Source organism: Micropterus dolomieu, linkage group LG10 (assembly GCF_021292245.1).
Source record: "Micropterus dolomieu isolate WLL.071019.BEF.003 ecotype Adirondacks linkage group LG10, ASM2129224v1, whole genome shotgun sequence".
NCBI lineage: Eukaryota > Metazoa > Chordata > Actinopteri > Centrarchiformes > Centrarchidae > Micropterus > Micropterus dolomieu.
Window position 1 is genome coordinate 28241644 of NC_060159.1, and position 18487 is coordinate 28260130.

The 18487-nt window shown below is 43.5% G+C and overlaps 3 protein-coding genes across 3 annotated transcripts in view; 2 read left to right on the top strand and 1 right to left on the bottom strand.

The window, feature by feature from the left end:
• Positions 1 to 5890, bottom strand: part of taf1b (TATA box binding protein (Tbp)-associated factor, RNA polymerase I, B) — a 13596-nt gene extending 7706 nt beyond the window's left edge. The window contains exons 1-8 of the mRNA XM_046059987.1: positions 5719 to 5890; positions 4818 to 4916; positions 3257 to 3344; positions 1679 to 1776; positions 1506 to 1598; positions 738 to 843; positions 239 to 407; positions 31 to 130 (exon numbers count right to left, since the gene is read on the bottom strand). Coding sequence (XP_045915943.1) covers positions 31 to 130; positions 239 to 407; positions 738 to 843; positions 1506 to 1598; positions 1679 to 1776; positions 3257 to 3344; positions 4818 to 4916; positions 5719 to 5736 — 771 coding nt within the window. The 5' untranslated portion in view covers positions 5737 to 5890. The remainder of the gene's footprint in view (positions 1 to 30; positions 131 to 238; positions 408 to 737; positions 844 to 1505; positions 1599 to 1678; positions 1777 to 3256; positions 3345 to 4817; positions 4917 to 5718) is intronic.
• LOC123977320 (NLR family CARD domain-containing protein 3-like) overlaps positions 1 to 18487 on the top strand; it is a 274498-nt gene that overhangs the window by 159577 nt on the left and 96434 nt on the right. The gene's annotated exons all lie outside the window — the stretch shown is intronic.
• On the top strand, positions 7010 to 18282 carry adam17b (ADAM metallopeptidase domain 17b). The gene is made up of 18 exons (XM_046059915.1): positions 7010 to 7336; positions 8544 to 8676; positions 8780 to 8913; positions 9001 to 9089; positions 9247 to 9427; positions 9651 to 9781; positions 9854 to 9940; positions 10021 to 10131; positions 10267 to 10411; positions 10494 to 10585; positions 10696 to 10848; positions 10940 to 11139; positions 11679 to 11782; positions 11870 to 12004; positions 13341 to 13471; positions 13558 to 13725; positions 13824 to 13880; positions 14552 to 18282. The coding sequence occupies exons 1-18, from the start codon at positions 7246 to 7248 to the stop codon at positions 14933 to 14935; spliced, it is 2526 nt and encodes an 841-aa protein (XP_045915871.1). The 5' UTR covers positions 7010 to 7245; the 3' UTR covers positions 14936 to 18282.

Sequence of the window (18487 nt, forward strand, 5' to 3'; positions counted from 1 at the left end):
GACAGAGTCCTGGATTATCCAGAGTCTGACCTCCACTCTGAAGATCAGACCGTCTTTGCCCTCGAGCCTCATCTCCTCGGGAAGTTCTTCGTAAGCGTTCACATACGGGACGCGGCCTTCGTTCACCAACCTGAAACCAAACACATCGACTGACTGCTCCAGGACCTTCCAGGGCTTTCCAGGACCTACCCCGGAGCCTCCGGGGCGTCATGGTGTTTCAGCAGGTGTGCGTCGTTACCTGAGCAGGTCGCTGAGCGTCAGCGGCTCCCGGATCCAGATCAGAGCCAGGTGGATCAGAGCCAACGTCTTCTTCATGGTCATGAGACCGCGGGCCCGCCTCAGCCGGGTCGACAGGTAGCTGACGGCGTCCACGGAGCCCGACCACTGCGACCAATCGCTGGAGCTCTCTGAGGAGGTAACGGAGACATTTTTTATTTACGTTTAACGTCCTGGAGTAGTTCAGAGAGACTTCAGACTGTTGGTTCAGTTTATCTGATTCCAGAAGTCTGTAAACTTATCGGATTATAAAAAAAATAAAACACCTGTATTTGTGTATTGGACAGTAGTTTCTCTGTAAAAACAGATTATTATTCATTTTATTTTGAAAATCCCAGAATATCTCCGTGGTTATCTGCCTCCATGTTGAGTCAAAGTGACCCGAGGACATCAGATATTTAGAAACGTGTTTTAATAAACCGGCCCAGAGTCCACTGAGTTTCTGGCACATTTGACTCCACCTGCATTCGACCCGGCGGTGCTGGACAGATTAGCCTCTCCGTCCGTCTCGCTGGCCGACACGGCGGACGACTCGGGCGCACTGTCCGAGTCAGAGTCCGGACCTCGCTGAGGAGAGACGGACGGCTCATGAGCTCACGATCAAATCAGCTTTACATCACAAAAGTTAAAGTTTATTAAATATTCGATAAAACTCTTGAAACGACAGCAGAGCTCTGAAAACGGACCTGAAGGTTTCCAGTAGGACAGATGAGACAAAAAGAGACGCTGATATAAAATAAACCGTCTAAACTTTTTTTATGATTTAAGAAACTGAGCCGAGGTGATGTCTTTTATTTGAGAACAACAGATCAAGGTGAGAGCCAATCAGAAGCAGAGAAGCGGCGCTTAATTTATACTCCTGCTGTAGCTTTATGCAGAAACCGTCGCCTCACGTTTAAACTTGTGCGTTGGAGTCTCTGCAGTTACACCTTGAATAATAATCATGAGCTCTTCTAACTTTCCAAATGTTTCCGACCGAATGGATCAAAGTGACGGTGAAACATGATTTGATTGCACCTAAATTCAGCGGCGGTGCAGCTACATTTTTCACTCAGCAGTGCAACACTAGTCTGGAGCTCTGAAGTTATTTATTTAACAGCGTTTTAATGAACTTAACTCTGCTGCTGTCTCATTCTTCAGTCAAACTTATCGATCGATAAATTAAGCTGCTGAACTTTATACTTCCTCATCCGGACGAAGAGTATTTGGACCGAGCGGCTTGAACTGACCACTTTAAACTTGGCGCTCCTCACTGGGTTGTGGGTGTAGGCCTGCCGACTCCTCTGCAGGTAGATCCTCCACAGCTGACACAGCACGTCGTCCTGAAACAACACAGTCAGTAAAGCCTCTCCTCAGGGACCAGATCCAGCTCTGAGTCCTGGTCTAATGAACACAGACGGACCTTAAAGTGAGGACTGACTCCCAGTTTGAGCAGAGCGTCGGCCTGGTTCCTCAGGATGAACTGGAAACCCTCGCAGATCATCCACTCACGGCCGCGCTCTGAGAAAACACAATCCAGGAAGTCAAGATCACCAAAACACAGAAATCTGTAGAAATTCTGCTTCCATCATGAAACTAGAACATTTAAATATTTGTTTACACTTTAAATGTCACAAAACGTCCAGCAGAGTTTTCCAGAGCTCAAGACGACGACTTCAAATGTCTCGTTTTGCCCGAACAACATCTCAAAACCCCCGAACTATAATCATCTCACTGTGATAATAAACTGATCATGTAAAGTGATCCGGTCGGTGGATGAATCGAACGATATCTGCACTCAGGAGGCCGACAAACAGGAAGTGTCTGCAGGCGGCCTCGTCAGGGAGCTGCTGGTGAACGATGTCAGCGCTCCTTCCTGCGAGTTTGTTTAGTTTAGAGCCATAAATGCTCCAAATATCTGGATCAAACTCCCAGAATCCTGCAGGTCTGCTGAATCTCTCAGGCCTTTTAAAGAGACTCAAGACTTTTTTTATACACCGCTGCCTTTTAACTTGAAAGTCTTTTACCGTCCTGTTTCCTGAGTAAACTCAGATATTCTCTCTCATAAGGAGTCAGACTGAGTCTTAACGGGTTCGGTCCAACTGCTTTTACCACGACCGTGGTGCAAATAATCTGGATTCACGGTGACGAACGTGAATTAGAGGAAACAAACGTCGTGCGATAAAGATGGATTGACAGCAGTGAGAGATCAGAAAAAAGAAAAGCAAAACAACTGAAGGTGAAAAGCTTGATATTCGTAACACGTTAGAATTACAGCTGAAAAAGATGTTTAACCTGTTTTTATTTTCTATTTGACTCTTTCTAAAATGTCCCTTTGTTGTTCTGTTTCATCTTTTTATATAAAGCACTGGGATTTGCCTTGTTGATGGAAACAAATAAACTCGCCGTGTCTAAATGTCCTCAGGCACCATCGTCTTTTCTAAATGATCTAATCTAACAATTAAATATAAATATATATATTTATATATACTGCAGAGAACAAAGCAGCTGAATGACGCTCTGAAATCTACAGCAGAACCCAAAGTATGTTTCTGTTTCATTCGTTGATGAAACTTCATCTGAAACAACACGTTACTGCCGAGAAAACACGGAGATTAAATTATGGATTATTATAAAAGGACTTTTCTTTGTGACATCGGCCATTTAAAATCAAGTATCAGTCGACCACTAATCATATAATTTAGTGGCTGATTTAATTTGTTTTCTGCCCTGAATCATCCAAAACACCAAACTGATGCTTTATTTAACAAAATGATGTTGAACAAAAATCGGAAATTACATTTAATAAAATGTAAACCTGGAAAATCAATTAATCGATGAGTCAAAGCAGAGAAATGTGATGAGCAACTATTTAGGTTATCAAGAAAAACAATAAACAAACAACATTTATTGTATATAACATTATCCCTTAACCAGAATAAATGTTTTATTTTCCCGTCGGTTCTGCGGATGTGTAACCCGGCTGAGTTTGTGGACTCACCGGGCCCTTTGGTTCTGGCTCCTCTGCCGATGGTGGAGATCCTGTTGGCCCCGGGGGTGAAGGTGGCGTCCACCACCTCTCTGGTTCTCTGAGGACGTTACAAACATGGCAGAACCAAACTAAACTCCAGGTTCACTGCAGCCTGAAACTCAAACTTAATGTTCTATTAATTAATCTGCTGCTTCCTGTTTACTCCCTCTCACAAACTTCAGAATAAAAGCTGTTCATCAGGTTTATTTTACACCTTAAAGCCGTCTTTAAATGGCAGAGAGCTCCAGAGGCAGATCAGAGCGGATCCTCGATGACAGAGCATCAGGGGCCGTGGCAGGTTATCCAGCAGCTGAAGCTTTATGTAACGTGTCACTGAGGTTTAAGCTTATTATCTGCATTAGACAGGAGGTAATTAAAGTTATCAGCTTGATTCCAGAGCTCTAAAGACGAAAACCAAGGTTTGAACCGTCTGTTTTAACAGACTGCAGGACCCTGTTTCAGAAAGCAGACCGAATAAAACCCGAATAAAACCACTGCTCCTTCTGTTACATTAGACTTTAAATGATATTTATTCAGCTGACGGGACAAAATGCAGCAGGCAATAACTGAAGATGAAAGTCTGACCCAGTAATGATTCTTTTAGTGGCAAATAATTTTTGCAGTGAAATAAAATGTTTCTTGGTTCAAACTGACTAAAAGTTTTAAATTAATCAGCTAATAATGAAAAACTCACTTTTAAACTACATTTATTTTTTTCAGCTGCAGCACAGTCATCCTCACTCAGAGCGGGATTATTATGTTTTCTAAAAACTTCTCCCGCATATCAATACTTTCTGATTAGAGCTGCAACGATTAGTCGATTCAATTAATCACCAACTATTTTAAATATTGTTCAGAGTAATTTTCTAGGAAAGAAACGTCCAAATTCTCTAATTCCAGCTTCTATAATTGAACATTTTCTGGTTTCTTTGCTCCTCTGTGACAGTAAACTGATTATATTTGGGTTGTGGACAAAAACAAGTCTTCTGAGGACGTCACTTTGGGAAACACGCAGAGGCATTTTTCACCATTTTCTGGACCAAACAACTAATTGATTAATCGTGAAAGTGATTGACAGATTACTAAATAATGAAAATAATCGTTAGTTGCAGCCGTAGTTCTGACATGTGCTTTGACATCGATCTGGGGCTTATCTGATCTCTGAGTTTTCCTCATCTCAGGCTGAACATACTCAGAGTTTTCGGGAATCACGCTCTCTTCTTAAAACCTTACTTCCAGTAACAGAAAGGATTTTCAAGTGCTGCTGCCACGTTCATGAATCTCTCAATGATCCAAAACACACCTCTGACCTCCTTCAAGAACATAAACCTTGTAGGAACCTTCGACGTTTAGGAGGCAGTCAGCTGGTAGAACCTGGAGTCAGAACCCAACAGCTGCTTTTAGCTGCACAAAGACGGAACCGACTTCCTGATGAACGAACAGCTGCTGCAGGAAACCGATCAGCATGTGTGAAATCATGTTGACATGAGGTGTTTTCATAAGGGCCATCAGATCAGCTGTTGTTGTTTACCTCGATGACCATGTGGCAGGATCTGCAGTAGAACCGCCCCTCGTCTGAAACGCCCCAATCCACCGCTGCACACTGAGCACAGGGCTCCCGGTACCCGGCCTGAAAACACACACACAGTATAAATGTAAACATACAACAGTGACTTTATTCTGAAAATCCAACTTTGTTCCTTTAGTTTCACACACAGTTTAAAAATGTGACCCAACAACTGTGTTTACTGATATCCAGAACTCCTGAAACTAAAAACAAAAGCTTTTATTTGAGTCATCAGGAGACAAATGTCACGTGTTTCTTTAAAACTACAACTGTTTAAACTTCTATCAGGTAAAGAAGAAAGAACCAAAACTTCATGTTATTACTTTGTACAACACATTCAGTACAAACAAACTGATACAAATGACAACAAACCGAAGGGAACTGTATTTTTTTAAATACCCAGAACGCATCTCGCCAAGACTCATTTCATAAAATTAATATTTACTGGCTCCCTGCTTGGTGATAATTGTAATAAGGATGTAAAATGTCTTGAAAACTTTTTTACAACTTTATATTAAATTCGGCAAACAATAAAACACAATAAAACACAATCTAGACAGAGTTTCACGGTTTATCTGGAGTCCACACTAACTGACTTAAGCTGGGTTAAAGCCTGCGACGGGGTGAAACAATAAAACACGTCTTTGATTAATGTGACAGAAAACATGCGCTGATTGATTTACTCAAATACAAACAATAAAAAAAGAGATTGTGTTAAATGTTTGTTCAGCTCATGCCTGAAATTACACAGATATTTGAATGGAGTTTGGTGCGCGCAGAATGCGCTAACACCGTTAGCTTTAGCGTTAGCTTACAAGCTGGTGGCTCCTTTATGAAAGTAGCAGAAACGTTCAGAAGAAATTACCGTATATTCTTCGTCCATTTTCACCTAAAAAACAAGCCTTTAATCCGGTAGTTTTAAAGTTTAGCTGCAGTTCGTCCACATGTGGAAGGTTTGTTTGGTCTCTCCTTCTTCTTTCGCCACTTCCGGTGGTCTGATCGCGGCGCCGCAGCGCTCTGCTGCTCACAGGCCGGAACAGGAACTACAGCTTCCTCCAGCTCCCTGCAGTCAGGAATTAACACAATATAACTAATATTACTAAATAAATGCATTTTATTAATACAAAATAAAATAAATAAAACATTTAAATGATTAAAGGAACAAACACAATCTTACTAATATTCAGGAATTCAATAGATAATATAATACAGTCAAAATAATAATTTAACTTCACCTCTTAAAGCCAGTAAATTCTGTAAACTACATCAACGTTTGAATGAACAGCTTCATTATACTGAATTAGTTTGTTTTCACTACACTTTCACACGTATGTTCGTATTCTAACTGAATGTTTTGTGTTTATATGTGTTATTACAGGAACACCTGATTTCTACAGGACTATTATTATTAAAATTAAAAACAGGTTTCCAGTGATCAGACTCCTGTTGTGCATTATTTTTTAAAGGACAGTTTCTTGTGATTCTCAGTGTTTTAGTTGTTCCGGTAGTGAATCTGTTGCAGTAAAAGCGGATCTGGATGAGATCAGATGTTATAAATAGAGCTGCCAGATGTCTCTGTGTTTATTCTCTTACATAAGATGAAGGACAGAGACGCGTTTTACTTTCACCTCGTTGAGTTTGTGGTTCATTTTGAAACATTTAAAACAGACACTGTAAAAGATAAAATCATGTCACATTACAGATTTGTAGTTTTTTTTTCAGGAGCTTTGTGAAGTCCAGCGTGTTTGACTCAAGCTCGCGACAACAACAGCACGACACGAAGTAGGATTTTCAAAATAAAGTCTTATCTACAGCACAGCAAGAAGGTGTCTCTAAATTGTCATTGTCATGAACATTAGCGATATTATGTGTATTCATGTTTTTATCATGATTGTTTTTAGAGGGGGGTTCGAAGCATTACGGGACTCATCTTCATGCATTTGGACTCAATATTTACTCCCTTTTGTTAATTATTTATTGATCTCATCTATATTATTTGTGTTTGACCTCCTGGTTTCAGCCCTGCCGCTCCTGGATTCTTCTCAAGAACAAGAACACAGATCATCTCCAAGAATGTTTTAACCTTTTCGCTAAACGTTCTGCTTTTATTGTGAAGGCAGTGAGCCGCACTTCCGGCCCGCCTCTGCTGGTTCCGTCCAGCTTGACTCTGCTGCTCTCTGTCTTCCTGGTTTTTTCGGGCTTGACGCGTTTCTTTCTGACAGTTTTTAAACAAAAAAACTTCATCTGGACGAGATTCACTCAACTTTTCTCCAGAAAAGAGTTTTTAAACTCCGGTTTTTCATCCAAACTGTAGCGAGAGTGTAAAATCTGATGCGCGGACACTTTAAACGGACGATCTTTTTCCATCCTGCAGATTAAACATCCATCAAACATGAGACAAGAAGTCACTTTTATCACTGTTGTTATGGTTTTAACGGAAGCAGCCGTGTCTCCGCCCGCAGACACAGAAGAGCAACATTACAGTAAGTGTTTAAACCGTGAAGGTTTATTTAAATGTCTGCTTTTATGTTTCAAAGCTGAAGCAACAAGCCGGACTTCAGTTAATGCTGAATGTATGGAAGCTCAAACCCGCCGAAAAACAAAAATCTGATTAAAAGCTGCGAATCATAAATATAAAAATTGTCCTGGTAAATCAAAATAATGAGATAATATGTCACATATGTGAGTTTTAAAGTCATAATTACGACATGTAGTAAAAGTTTTTAAGCCCTATGTATTAGCATCTCATAACCATAATGTAATAAATAAAAAGTTTGACTTGTTGAGTCAAAATTATGAGATTATAAATCAACAGTTGCAGCAGATTTTGTCGGCTGCACGTCGACCACATCCCAAAGGTGTTCTACTGGATTGAGATCTGGACTGTGGAGGCTTTTTGACTTTTAAACTCATAGTTGTGAGATAAGTCAAATAATTGAGACAATATATCAAAATTTTGACTCTCTCATCTTACTACCTACCATTTATCTTTCTTTCTTACGGTCTTATAACTCATACCTATCTGACGTATCTAAGTTAAGATCATGAGATACTATATCACATATACCTCTGAACAATGTAAAAGTGATGTTTGATTTTGCAAGTCATTGTAATAGCATCTCATAACCGTGATTTAACTAATCAATGAGGTAAAATCATGAGATTATAAATCAAAATTTGTCATTTTACTACTTACAATCTATCTTTGTTATAGCCTTACAACTCATAGCTATGTCATTATCTCATATCTTTCCTCAACTTTTAGGGACAGTAAGTCAAAGGTTTGACTTTGTAAATCAATATTATGAGGTAGTATGTCATATATGTGAGCAATTAGGACATAGGATGTAAACGTTTGATTTTTATTAGTCAATATTATGAAATATCTCAAAACCGTGATTTAATCAATCAAATATTTTGACTTGTTGAGTCAAAATAATGAGATTATAAATCAAAATGTGACTTTCAAACTCATAATTGGGAGATACTGAGTCAAATAATTTAGATTGTAAGTCCATATGTTGGTTTAATATCTCATATCTTAATACATACTTACAATCTAGCTTACTTGCTTACATCTCATATCTAAGTGATAATATGTGAAAGTGATTTTTGACTTTTAAAGTCAGAATTGTGAGACACTGAGTCAAAATCTTCCATAAACACAGGAGACTTGTGTTCCCTCTGCAGCGTCTCTCAGGTCGATGCTGGACGACTTCGACGTGTTGCCTCTCTCCAGCCTGCAGGCTCACTCCGTCCGCCGCCGCGACGTCCAAACTGAAACTCACGTGGAGAAGCTGCTCAGCTTCGACGCCCTGCAGAGGTCAGAGTCCACTTCCTGTTCAGTTCAGGCGCTGCTAAATAATGCGCTGTCATTGGTGTCCTTGTGCTGTTCTCATCTGTGTGGACGTAAATCACATGTGTAGGCACTTCAGACTGTACCTGAGGACCAACGACCAGCTGTTCACGGAGGACTTCAGGGCCGTCGTCGTGGACGAGGACGGCCGAGAGCGAAGCTACCCGGTGGACAGACACAACTACTTCACCGGACACGTTGTCGGTAACTCTGATCCGTCCGGAAACAAAGATCTTCAGGGAGACGACGACAGAGAGGGTTTCTTTATCTGTGTTTCTGTATCTGTTCCAGGGGAGGAAAACTCTCGGGTCCAGGCTCACATAGACGACAACGAGTTCTCGGCTCACATCCTGACCGACGAGGCCGAGTACAACATCGAGGTGAACATGAACACAAGTCTTCATCGGGGAAACGTCCGGGAATAAAAGTCAAGATCACACGATGCAAAAGAACAGACTTTACAGCATGTTGTGCTCTGAAAATAAAGTCTGTAACACCCACATCTAATCCCGCTCTTCTTCTCTCCGCTGTGTTCAGCCTCTGTGGAGGTTCACGTCGGCGCCCCCTGATGGTCGTCTGCTGGTCTACCGCTCAGAGGACATCAGGAACCTCAGCCGACTGCACCAGCCTTCAGTCTGCGGCTACGTGACCTCTGACCCCGGCCACCTCCTCCCCGACGGCGTGAAGACGGCCATGTTGGGGGAGCAAGAGGAAGAAGGTAAGCAGATCTTAACAGAAGAAGAAGAAGAAGAAAAAGGATTTCTGTTTCACGTGTCGTGTGATTAGAATACTGTATATTATTATTTTATTACTGAGCCATTATCAGGCTGATTCAGCGGCTAAAAGGAGCTTTTATTTTGAAAACTGGCCTAATGAACTGTGTCGTGGCCTCTAGTGGTGGTCGCAACGCTGATTGTGCGTTTGTGTCTTCACCTGCTCAGAGTCCGTGGCCAGAGGGAAGCGTCAGCTCCACGATCACCTGAAGAACACCTGTCCTCTGCTGCTGGTGGCCGACCATCGCTTCTTCAAACACATGGGCCGCGAGGAGGAGAGCACCACCCTCAACTACCTGGTCAGTACTCAGTCCACAGCTCTCATTTATCCTCCGTGGCCACGATCTCGCTCACCGCCCGTCTGTTTCCAGATCGAACTGATCGATCGAGTGGACGACATCTACAGAAACACGTCGTGGGACGATGAGTTCTCGGGTTACGGGGTTCAGATCCAGCAGGTGAGGACAGCTACACTCTTCTTCTAATACCACATTTAGACCAGGTGTGTGACACTGAAACGCTGCTCGCCTCCGCTTAGATCATCATAGAAAAGAGTCCGACCCCGGTGGCTTCAGGAAGAAGCCACTTCAACATGGAAGGAAGTCCGGTGGAGGGTCGAGACGTCTGGGACGTCAAGAAGCTGCTGGAGGTAAAAGTTTTAACTTACAACCATAACAAGATTACAGGAGACCTCCAGCCTTCAGGGTCTCAGAGGGAGGCTGGTACATGTCCTCAGGTGATCGAGTCAGCGCTCTGAGATCTCTGCTGTCTCGTGTCCCTGCAGCAGTTCAGCGTCGACATCGCAGATAAAGCCTCCAACGTCTGCCTGGCGCACCTCTTCACTTACCAGGACTTCGACGAGGGCACTCTGGGTCTGGCCTACGTCGCCCCGTCCAAGCCGGACATCCCCGGGGGGCTCTGCTCCAAAGGTAAAGTCCCGCCGACTCATCTCGGACCCTGATCTCCTTCAAACACCAGAAACAATTAACGATTGCTGTCTTTGTTCTCAAGCCTGTCCGTCGTCTACCAACGAGCCGAGAGCGATCTACCTCAACACGGGTCTGACCAGCACCAAGAACTACGGGAAGACCATCCTGACTAAGGTTAGTACATAAAGAACTTTCTTTTTGAGGTGGAGGTACTAGAAGCAGGTATTAATGTTTGTCCCGGGCGTGGCGAGGAGATAATGATCCGTTCGTTGCCGTCCCGGCAGGAAGCTGACCTGGTGACGACTCACGAGCTCGGGCACAACTTCGGAGCAGAACACGACCCCGACAACATCCCGTACTGCGCCCCCCAAGAGGACCAGGGAGGCAAATACGTCATGTACCCCATCGCCGTGAGCGGAGACCACGTCAACAACAAGGTGCCGGCTCCGCCCTCGCCGCGGCCGCCGCCTCTGGTGCTCAGGGGTTTCCCCCGTTCACTGATGAATCCGGTGTCTCCTGTTTGTCTAGATGTTCTCCAACTGCAGCAAACGCTCCATCGTGAAGCGCCTGAGGTCCAAGGCGCCGTCCTGCTTCAAGGAGAGGAACATCAACGTGTGCGGAAACTCCCGGGTGGAGCAGGGCGAGGAGTGCGACCCGGGGCTGCTGCACATCAACTCGGATCTCTGCTGCACCACCGACTGCAGGCTGAAAGCAGAAGCTCAGTGCAGGTCAGAGGAACCCGAACCTCCCACACGAGAGGCATGCGTCTTATCCACTATTCCCTATCACCGCTCCTCGGGTGGTAGAGGACAGGGTTCTCAATGTAAGGGTTGTGTGTTCAGTCAGGCGATAATATAAACCAACAAACCAAGTGCTGGAGTGTCACCGTGGATTGGTCCACACACATCAACCAGAGGACGCTTATGTTCATTTCCCAGCTTCTCCAGGCAGAGGACAGGAGTGGACCAATCGCCCGGATGCAAACATTCCAGCACTTTCTTTATTGCGAGCAAGAAGAGTCTCTTCATGATTAATTTGTTGAAGACGATAAAATTCAGTCAATGTAGGGATCAAACACACGACCTTTAGGCTGTACTCTACTGACTGACAAGCACCTTAAATCTTCCTAAAAAAATAAACCAGATGCCAAACTTACTTTCTGACCCCTGTACTAGACTAGATCGTTTTGGTCTTCATGTCTCCTGAACTGGACAGACTGCAGGTTCTTACGTTCTGTAACATGAAGCCGTCCTCTCTCTGTGTTCAGTGACAGGAACAGTGCGTGCTGTAAAAACTGCAGGTTCGAGTCTGAACACAAGGTCTGCCAGGAGCCCATCGACGCCACCTGTAAAGGACACTCGTACTGCACAGGTGAGCCGGCCGGTTCAGAGGTCTGTGAGTGTCACCCGCCGTGTGGAGGCGCTGAATGAGCCGCCTGCTGTGTGTGTGTGTTGACAGGAAACAGCAGCGAGTGTCCTCCTCCAGAGAACGCGCCGGATAAAACGGTGTGTCTGGACAGCGGCGAGTGTCTGAACGGAGAGTGTATTCCCTTCTGTCAGGCCGTCCTGAAGCTGCAGCCCTGCGCCTGCAACGGTACGAGACTTCAACACTCACAGATACAGAGAGAAAAGCTCGTTCATGAGAACAGAGTTAGAAAACACAGGTTCACAAAAACACTGTCACACTCAGCGGAAACATCTGGACTGTTTATGTAGCTGCAAGTCAAACTGACAGATCGACCTTTGTCAGAAACTAAAAGCTGAGCTGCTGCTCTGCTGACAGTCGGAGGCAACATGTAGCTGCTGTTAGCTCAGTGCTAACGTTATATCTCAGGGACCGGTCCATTCAGACCACAACCTAACGTCAGGTCACAGCCGCCGACATTCAGCTACTACAAACATTTCCTCTCCAACACGCTTTGAGCCACAGATGAAATGGTTATTCTGAAAGAAATCTAGCTAAATATGACAACTTGCTAAATCATATTAAAAGGTTGTTAGATTCACTTTTCAGGTAAACATTTTAAAGGTCGTCTTTCTGAACACGTAGTTTTAGCTCCTGTCTCTTTAAGACCCCCCTCCCTAAAAACCCACTTGCTTCTGATTGGCCAACTCCCAGGAAGCCTCCCAAGGGGCAGGACATAGCTTACACAGCGCTAAATCAATGTGGAGATAGTTCTGGCTTTGTGAGACTAGCTCCCGCTGATCAATGTACAAAAGCAAAACTTTATAACTTTATTCTCTGGTTTTACTGAAACTGGATCAGATTTTACGGAGAAAACATTGTCTGGTTTTCCCTCTGACGTCCTGCTGCTGCTCTGCCTCCACTTTTGGTGATTTACAGTTTTTATGTTACCAGTTACTTTAGCCGCTAACTACTGCTAACAGCAGCTGGCGCTAGCTGCTCAGTTAGCCGTGCAGCTAGCCGTCCTGTTGCTGATTCTGCCCGGACCGGAAGCTCGGTGCTCAGGGGGGGTTTTGGTATTTACACCTCTAACGTTACTACAGAGGATTTGGACCGCTGGTTCAGAGCCAGCAGATAACAGCAGCTACTGTTAGCAGCAGCTAGCGGTTAGCAACAAGTAAAGCTATCTGTCCACCTGGCAGAGCAGCCAGAGGACATGTGGGACACTGAACAACCTCCAGCTCTGTGAGCTCGTGAACGTTTTCTCTGGAACCTGGACGGGTTTCTGTAAAGTTGGAGTGTAAACATTACACATCCCAGATGTTACGTAACATCTAGCGCCTGTTTTTCATGAGTCTCACAGTATATTTCATGTTCTGAACTCTTTTTATTCAGCTATACCAAATTAAATACAGTTTTCTATTCTACGGCACCTTTAAATAAAAACTGTACTAAATAAAAAGGGGGGCAGATCTGGCTTACAGCTGCAGTAAAGCGGTTTCTTTCTTCTTCTTCTTCTGTGTAGAAACCAACGCGTCTTGTAAGGTCTGCTGCCGGAGCAGCGGCGGCGTCTGCGCCCCCTACCAGAACCAAACGGGCAACTTCCTGTTCCTGCGTAAAGGCAAACCCTGCACCGTGGGCTTCTGCGACGGCGCGGTGAGTCCTTCGCTCCTCCTGCCGTCTGAAACACAGACGTAAAGCTTCACGTTGAACGTTTTCGCACGCTGTTGTCTCCTCTGCAGGGGAAGTGCATGAAGCAGGTCCAGGACGTGGTGGAGCGTCTGTGGGACTTCATCGACAAACTGGACATCAACACGTTCGGGAAGTTCCTGGCTGACAACATCGTGGGCTCGGTGGTGGCCTTCTCGCTCCTGTTCTGGATCCCCTTCAGCATCCTGGTCCACTGTGTGGTGGGTCTCACTTTGTCGTTGTCCCAGCAGCTCTGACTGCTGATCGTCTCCACTGCAATGGCATTAATTCAGTCTGTTTTCTCTCTTTGTTCTTTCAGGACAAAAGGCTCGATCAGCGATACGAACAGACCACCAAGTCCTTGTTCTTCCCCAGCGTGAGTTTATTTATATATATTAATGGATACACAGCAGTACTGATGAGTAATCTTATCTTGATCCTTTAAACTTAAAGCTGCAGTTAAAGGGCCGGACCTTTTAGTTTTGAATGTTTGAGCGAATCAGCCTGCAGAGAGGAAATCAGTCGACTTCTCAGCTGTGAGCCGGCAGTTATTAAAGACTCACTGGTGATGATACGTTCAAGTACGGCTGGACAATTAACAATTAATTATTATTTAGTTTTCCCCGACTGTGTGTGTTCATGTACTTTCCCCTTAAAAACAACATCAGTTAACATTTAGATACATTTTTGACATTCGTGAATAAAAAAAATAAAATAAATCCCGCCTTTAATAGCTGAGCATGTTTACAGGACAAACAAAATAATCGTTCATTAATCGTAATCGAGGTAAAATGTTTAATTAAGGGTGATTTTGATTTTAGGCCAAATCGTCCAGCCCTGATGATGCGTTCAAGGACACAAGTGAAAATCAGCTGCTGAACAAGAATCAGTCAGTAGTTGATGTAATAGTGATAAAGTAAACAGATGAATATGTTTCTGATACTTTATAAACGAGGATTAAAGAAATTAACTGGCAGATTTCATAATGAAATGAATCGATAGTAACAGCTGTTTAACACACTTTGACTGTGACTGTTTATTTCCCAGAATGCCGAGTTCCTGAGCAGCCTGGAGTCTGCGTCTGTTCGGATCTTCAAACCTCCAACTTTCCCCGCCCCCGCCGTCACCTCGGCCGGGCCGCCTTTCCAGCCGCCTGGTCCCCAACAGACCAGTTCCCCTCCGGTCTCAGACCCCGGCCCCGTCCACCCCCCTCTGGACAGCCCCCGCATGGCCACCATCCAGGAGGACTCCAGCTTCGAATCTCACCTGGACCAGGAGGCCCTGGAGGAGGCGTTCGGCCGGCCGGCGGGGTCGACTCAGCGCTCCTTCGAGGACCTGACGGAGAACAGCGTGACGAGTCGCAGGGGGAAGGCGACGCTGGTCAGACTGCAGAGACAACATCAGATCGACACCAAGGAGACGCAGTGCTGAGGGGACCCACCTGGCTGCACCTGCAGAGACCAGGTACCAGGTGGAGTCTCCAGAGAGGAGGCTTTGTTTTTAACCAGCTCTGAACTGGACTCGTGTTGATCCACCTGATGAAGCGTCACGGTGAGACCAGGTTCAGGTATGTGAAAGAGTCTGATCCTCTGCTGTGTCTCAATTTGCACACTTCCATACTCACACTATTACTAGTACGCTGAGACGTACGGCCGCATGCAGTGCACTGCGAGTACCTGGATGGTGAACTCATGACGGCCAAAAAGTTGAGTGCGGACCGGTGGACACTTCTCACCGACCGCCATTTTAGCTACGTAGCGCAAGGGGCGGGACCAACAACACGGGAGAAGCGGGAAGCAGCAGAGGGAGAGGCCAACAACAGAACGGCTTTTACGTTCACTATTTCATCACTAAATCCACTTCTGACAAGTTTTGAGGCGAGAAATCAAACGTTTAGATGTCGAATATTGGCAGTTTGACGAAAAGTGATGGCGGGTTAAAAATGTGCTTGAATGTTTTTGGAATTTGATGAGCAGGGGAAGCCTGCTGTGACCCGCGGGAGGAGCGTGAGGCCGGCCGCCCGCTCACAGAGCCCTCAGCTCCTGCCGTCACACAGACCGCCGCAGCAACAACGGCAGAGGAAAACACAGCTGGAAGACAGTTTAAATGTTCGTGCCTCTGTTATTCTGTCATTACATTTACGTTTAAATTAAATGAAGAGACATCTGGCTCTTGATGTACAGAAAAGTCTTGGCTTGTGAAACTTAAAAAATAAATAAACACCAATATACCAAAGCAAATTACTTGTAAGTTTGGACTTGGCAATAATCCCGATTCTGAGCGTTTACTTTGGCCTGGCTGTTATTTTGGAGCTCTGCAGGCCTCTGTGCTGGAGGGATTGTGCAATCTTGCGATAGTTATTTCCGGTTAGTGCAAAACAGCAGTGTTTGATTTGAGACAACTAAGTAAGTAAGTACATAGTGTCCGCAGTGTACTGCATGTTAGTATACTAGAGGAAGTACCCGAATTGAGACACAGCACTGTTCTCAGATCTCACCCTGTCCCTCCTCAGCTGCAGGATCCGTCCTCGCTGTTCTTCTGCAGTTTCTGTTCTTGAAGCTTGAAGTTCAGATCCTGGTCTCAGACCCCCGTGTGAGACTCTGGTTCTGGTCTCGCTGATCAGATGTTTCCTGCTGTTGCTCACTTGTTCTCACTTTCAGTCAAACATTCATCAGGTAACTGAAGAAAGTGAGAACAAGTTATTCACCCGGATCACACTCACCTGACAGTCCCTCCTCTTTTTGGTCAACGCCACTTAATACTGTGCTCCTATTGGTCATCAGCAAACACTGTGCTCCTATTGGTCAGGTTGTTAAATAATAAAATTCTGACCTGCTTGTCTTTCTGCCCTGAACCTTGAGCCTATAAGGTTGTCTTGCACTATGAAACCAAGCTCCGCTTCAGTTTCGGCCCCGCGTCGATTTAAGCTCCTGAACGCCACACAGCTGTCTGGAATAATTCAAGCCATTTTTAAAAACTGATGATGTTCAGATGTTACACAGCTGGTGGTGTTTAGATGAAATGATTCCAGTTAAACTTCTGCCTGTTTTTTAGGATGAATGTATTGAAACAAATAGTTTTGGTATCAGAAAGTTTCAAACGATACGCAGCTCTAGTTACAGTGCTGATTAACAAATATCAAACAGCTGGAAATATTTATTGGATTCATTTGTTTGTTCTTGTTTATGTGGTTTTTTTTTTACTTCCCATTGTCTTTTTTGTCTCCTTTGAAAACTTTCTGTGCTGCATCGAAACCAAACATTGAACCTTCAGGTATTTTACATTTATTCATTTAGCTGACGCTTTTATCCAAAGCAACAATTACAGCTGCTGTACATGTCAGAGGTCACACACCTCTGGAGCAACGAGGGGTTAAGTGTCTTGCTCAGGGACACATTTGTGTCTCACAGTGGATTTGAACCCGGGTCTGTCACACCAAAGGCATGTATCTTATCCACTGCCCCATCACCACTCCACTTTAGAAATATTTAATGCAACGACAATGAACATTTAACGAGAAATGCCAAAAAAAGATTCGATGTCTTCAGCTGCTTTCCCTTTAAATAATAGTTCATTTCATATGTTTGTGTTTTACCAAAGGGAGAAAATAACCTGCACTGAAAGCCAGTGTTTTGAAATGTCTCAACGCTTCGACTCTGAACTAAACAGAAACCATCTGGTTCAGATCTGCGCTGCTGTAAACAATCTGTTTGTGTTTACAGTCTGAAACAAACAGTCACACAGCTGTTACACTGAGTCCTGATAAGGAAGTTCATGTCAACGGTTTTTATTTTTAGGGATCTGTTTCAAAATGTTTGTTCATGTTAAAAATGATGATGATGTATTATCCAGTTTAAGAAAAAATCTCATATATCTGAATGGAGTTTGGTTAAAAGCAGTGAGGACGCTCCCGGATCTGGTTTAAATTTAGGACAATAAGGCGGACATTTGGTTCTTCTGCTTTGTGAAGTTTAGTTTTTCATTTCCTGTTGTGAAACATCTTTTAAAAAGTGCCAACACCCCTAAAACAAACAAACCTCTTCAAATATCGACCAAAAACATCCAGTTTTGGTCAATTGTTTTAGTAAAAAATTGTTTCCGTTTCAGAGTGTCTCACTGGGAATTGAACTCCAAACCCTGATAGTGTTAGTGCCTTGTTCAAAACCTACTGAGTCTACTGATGTGTAATAAACATAAATTAGTATTTAAACCTGTGATGGTGGTAAGTTTGTGTTTAAATCGTCTTTCTATGGAAGTCAATTTCTGCCAAATACAGTCCATTTTAATTGTACTAATGATTGGTGCATTAATTGATTAGTAGATCGACAGATAATTAACTATTTTCTAATTGATTAATTATTTAAGTCATTTTTCAAACAAAAAACAAACCAAACTTCAGTTAAAAACTGAGGTATTTAAAGAAATTAACTTGTTTCACTGGGAACACTCAGGTTTGCTTATTTTAATCAAACCTGAAGGTCAGTTGTTGTTTTTTTTTTTATATAAAGCCAGACTGTTCTTCATATCTTCATATTTTTTCACCGACAGTTGGAACGACGCGTGCCTTCTCTTCCTCTGTGGTATTCAAATGCACAACAACAGTCAGTATTTTAATCTTGTGTATTAAAGAATCCTGTTCGCTGTGAGGTTACGTGCAGTTGATCAATTGTTTAACATGTTGTGAGTATTAATTAGTTTAAAGGTGTTTATGTGTTGGTTTTATGTTGTTAATGTTGAGGTGTTTACTTGTTTCAAAATAAAATGTTTTACTGATTGTTTCCATGTGAGAGTCGTCTGTTTCTGATTCTTTAGAACGTCCTGATGTGTTTTATCGTCTAAAAAGAGAAACCTGTTGGATTTTTAAATTTGATTTATATATCTGGGTTTGAATGAGGAAATAATGATAAACTTTATAAACTGCACTTATTGATGGGACTGTATCGTTCTGTATGATCAATATTTCTTTATTTTATAGTATTAATA

Bases quoted from the DNA above. Each gene is read 5' to 3' on its own strand.
- adam17b (XM_046059915.1), top strand. From the start codon at position 7,246: ATGAGACAAGAAGTCACTTTTATCACTGTTGTTATGGTTTTAACGGAA. The intron at 9,090-9,246 runs GTGAACATGAAC...CGCTGTGTTCAG, and splicing joins AGGCCGAGTACAACATCGAG to CCTCTGTGGAGGTTCACGTC. The intron at 11,140-11,678 runs GTCAGAGGAACC...CTCTGTGTTCAG, and splicing joins AAAGCAGAAGCTCAGTGCAG to TGACAGGAACAGTGCGTGCT.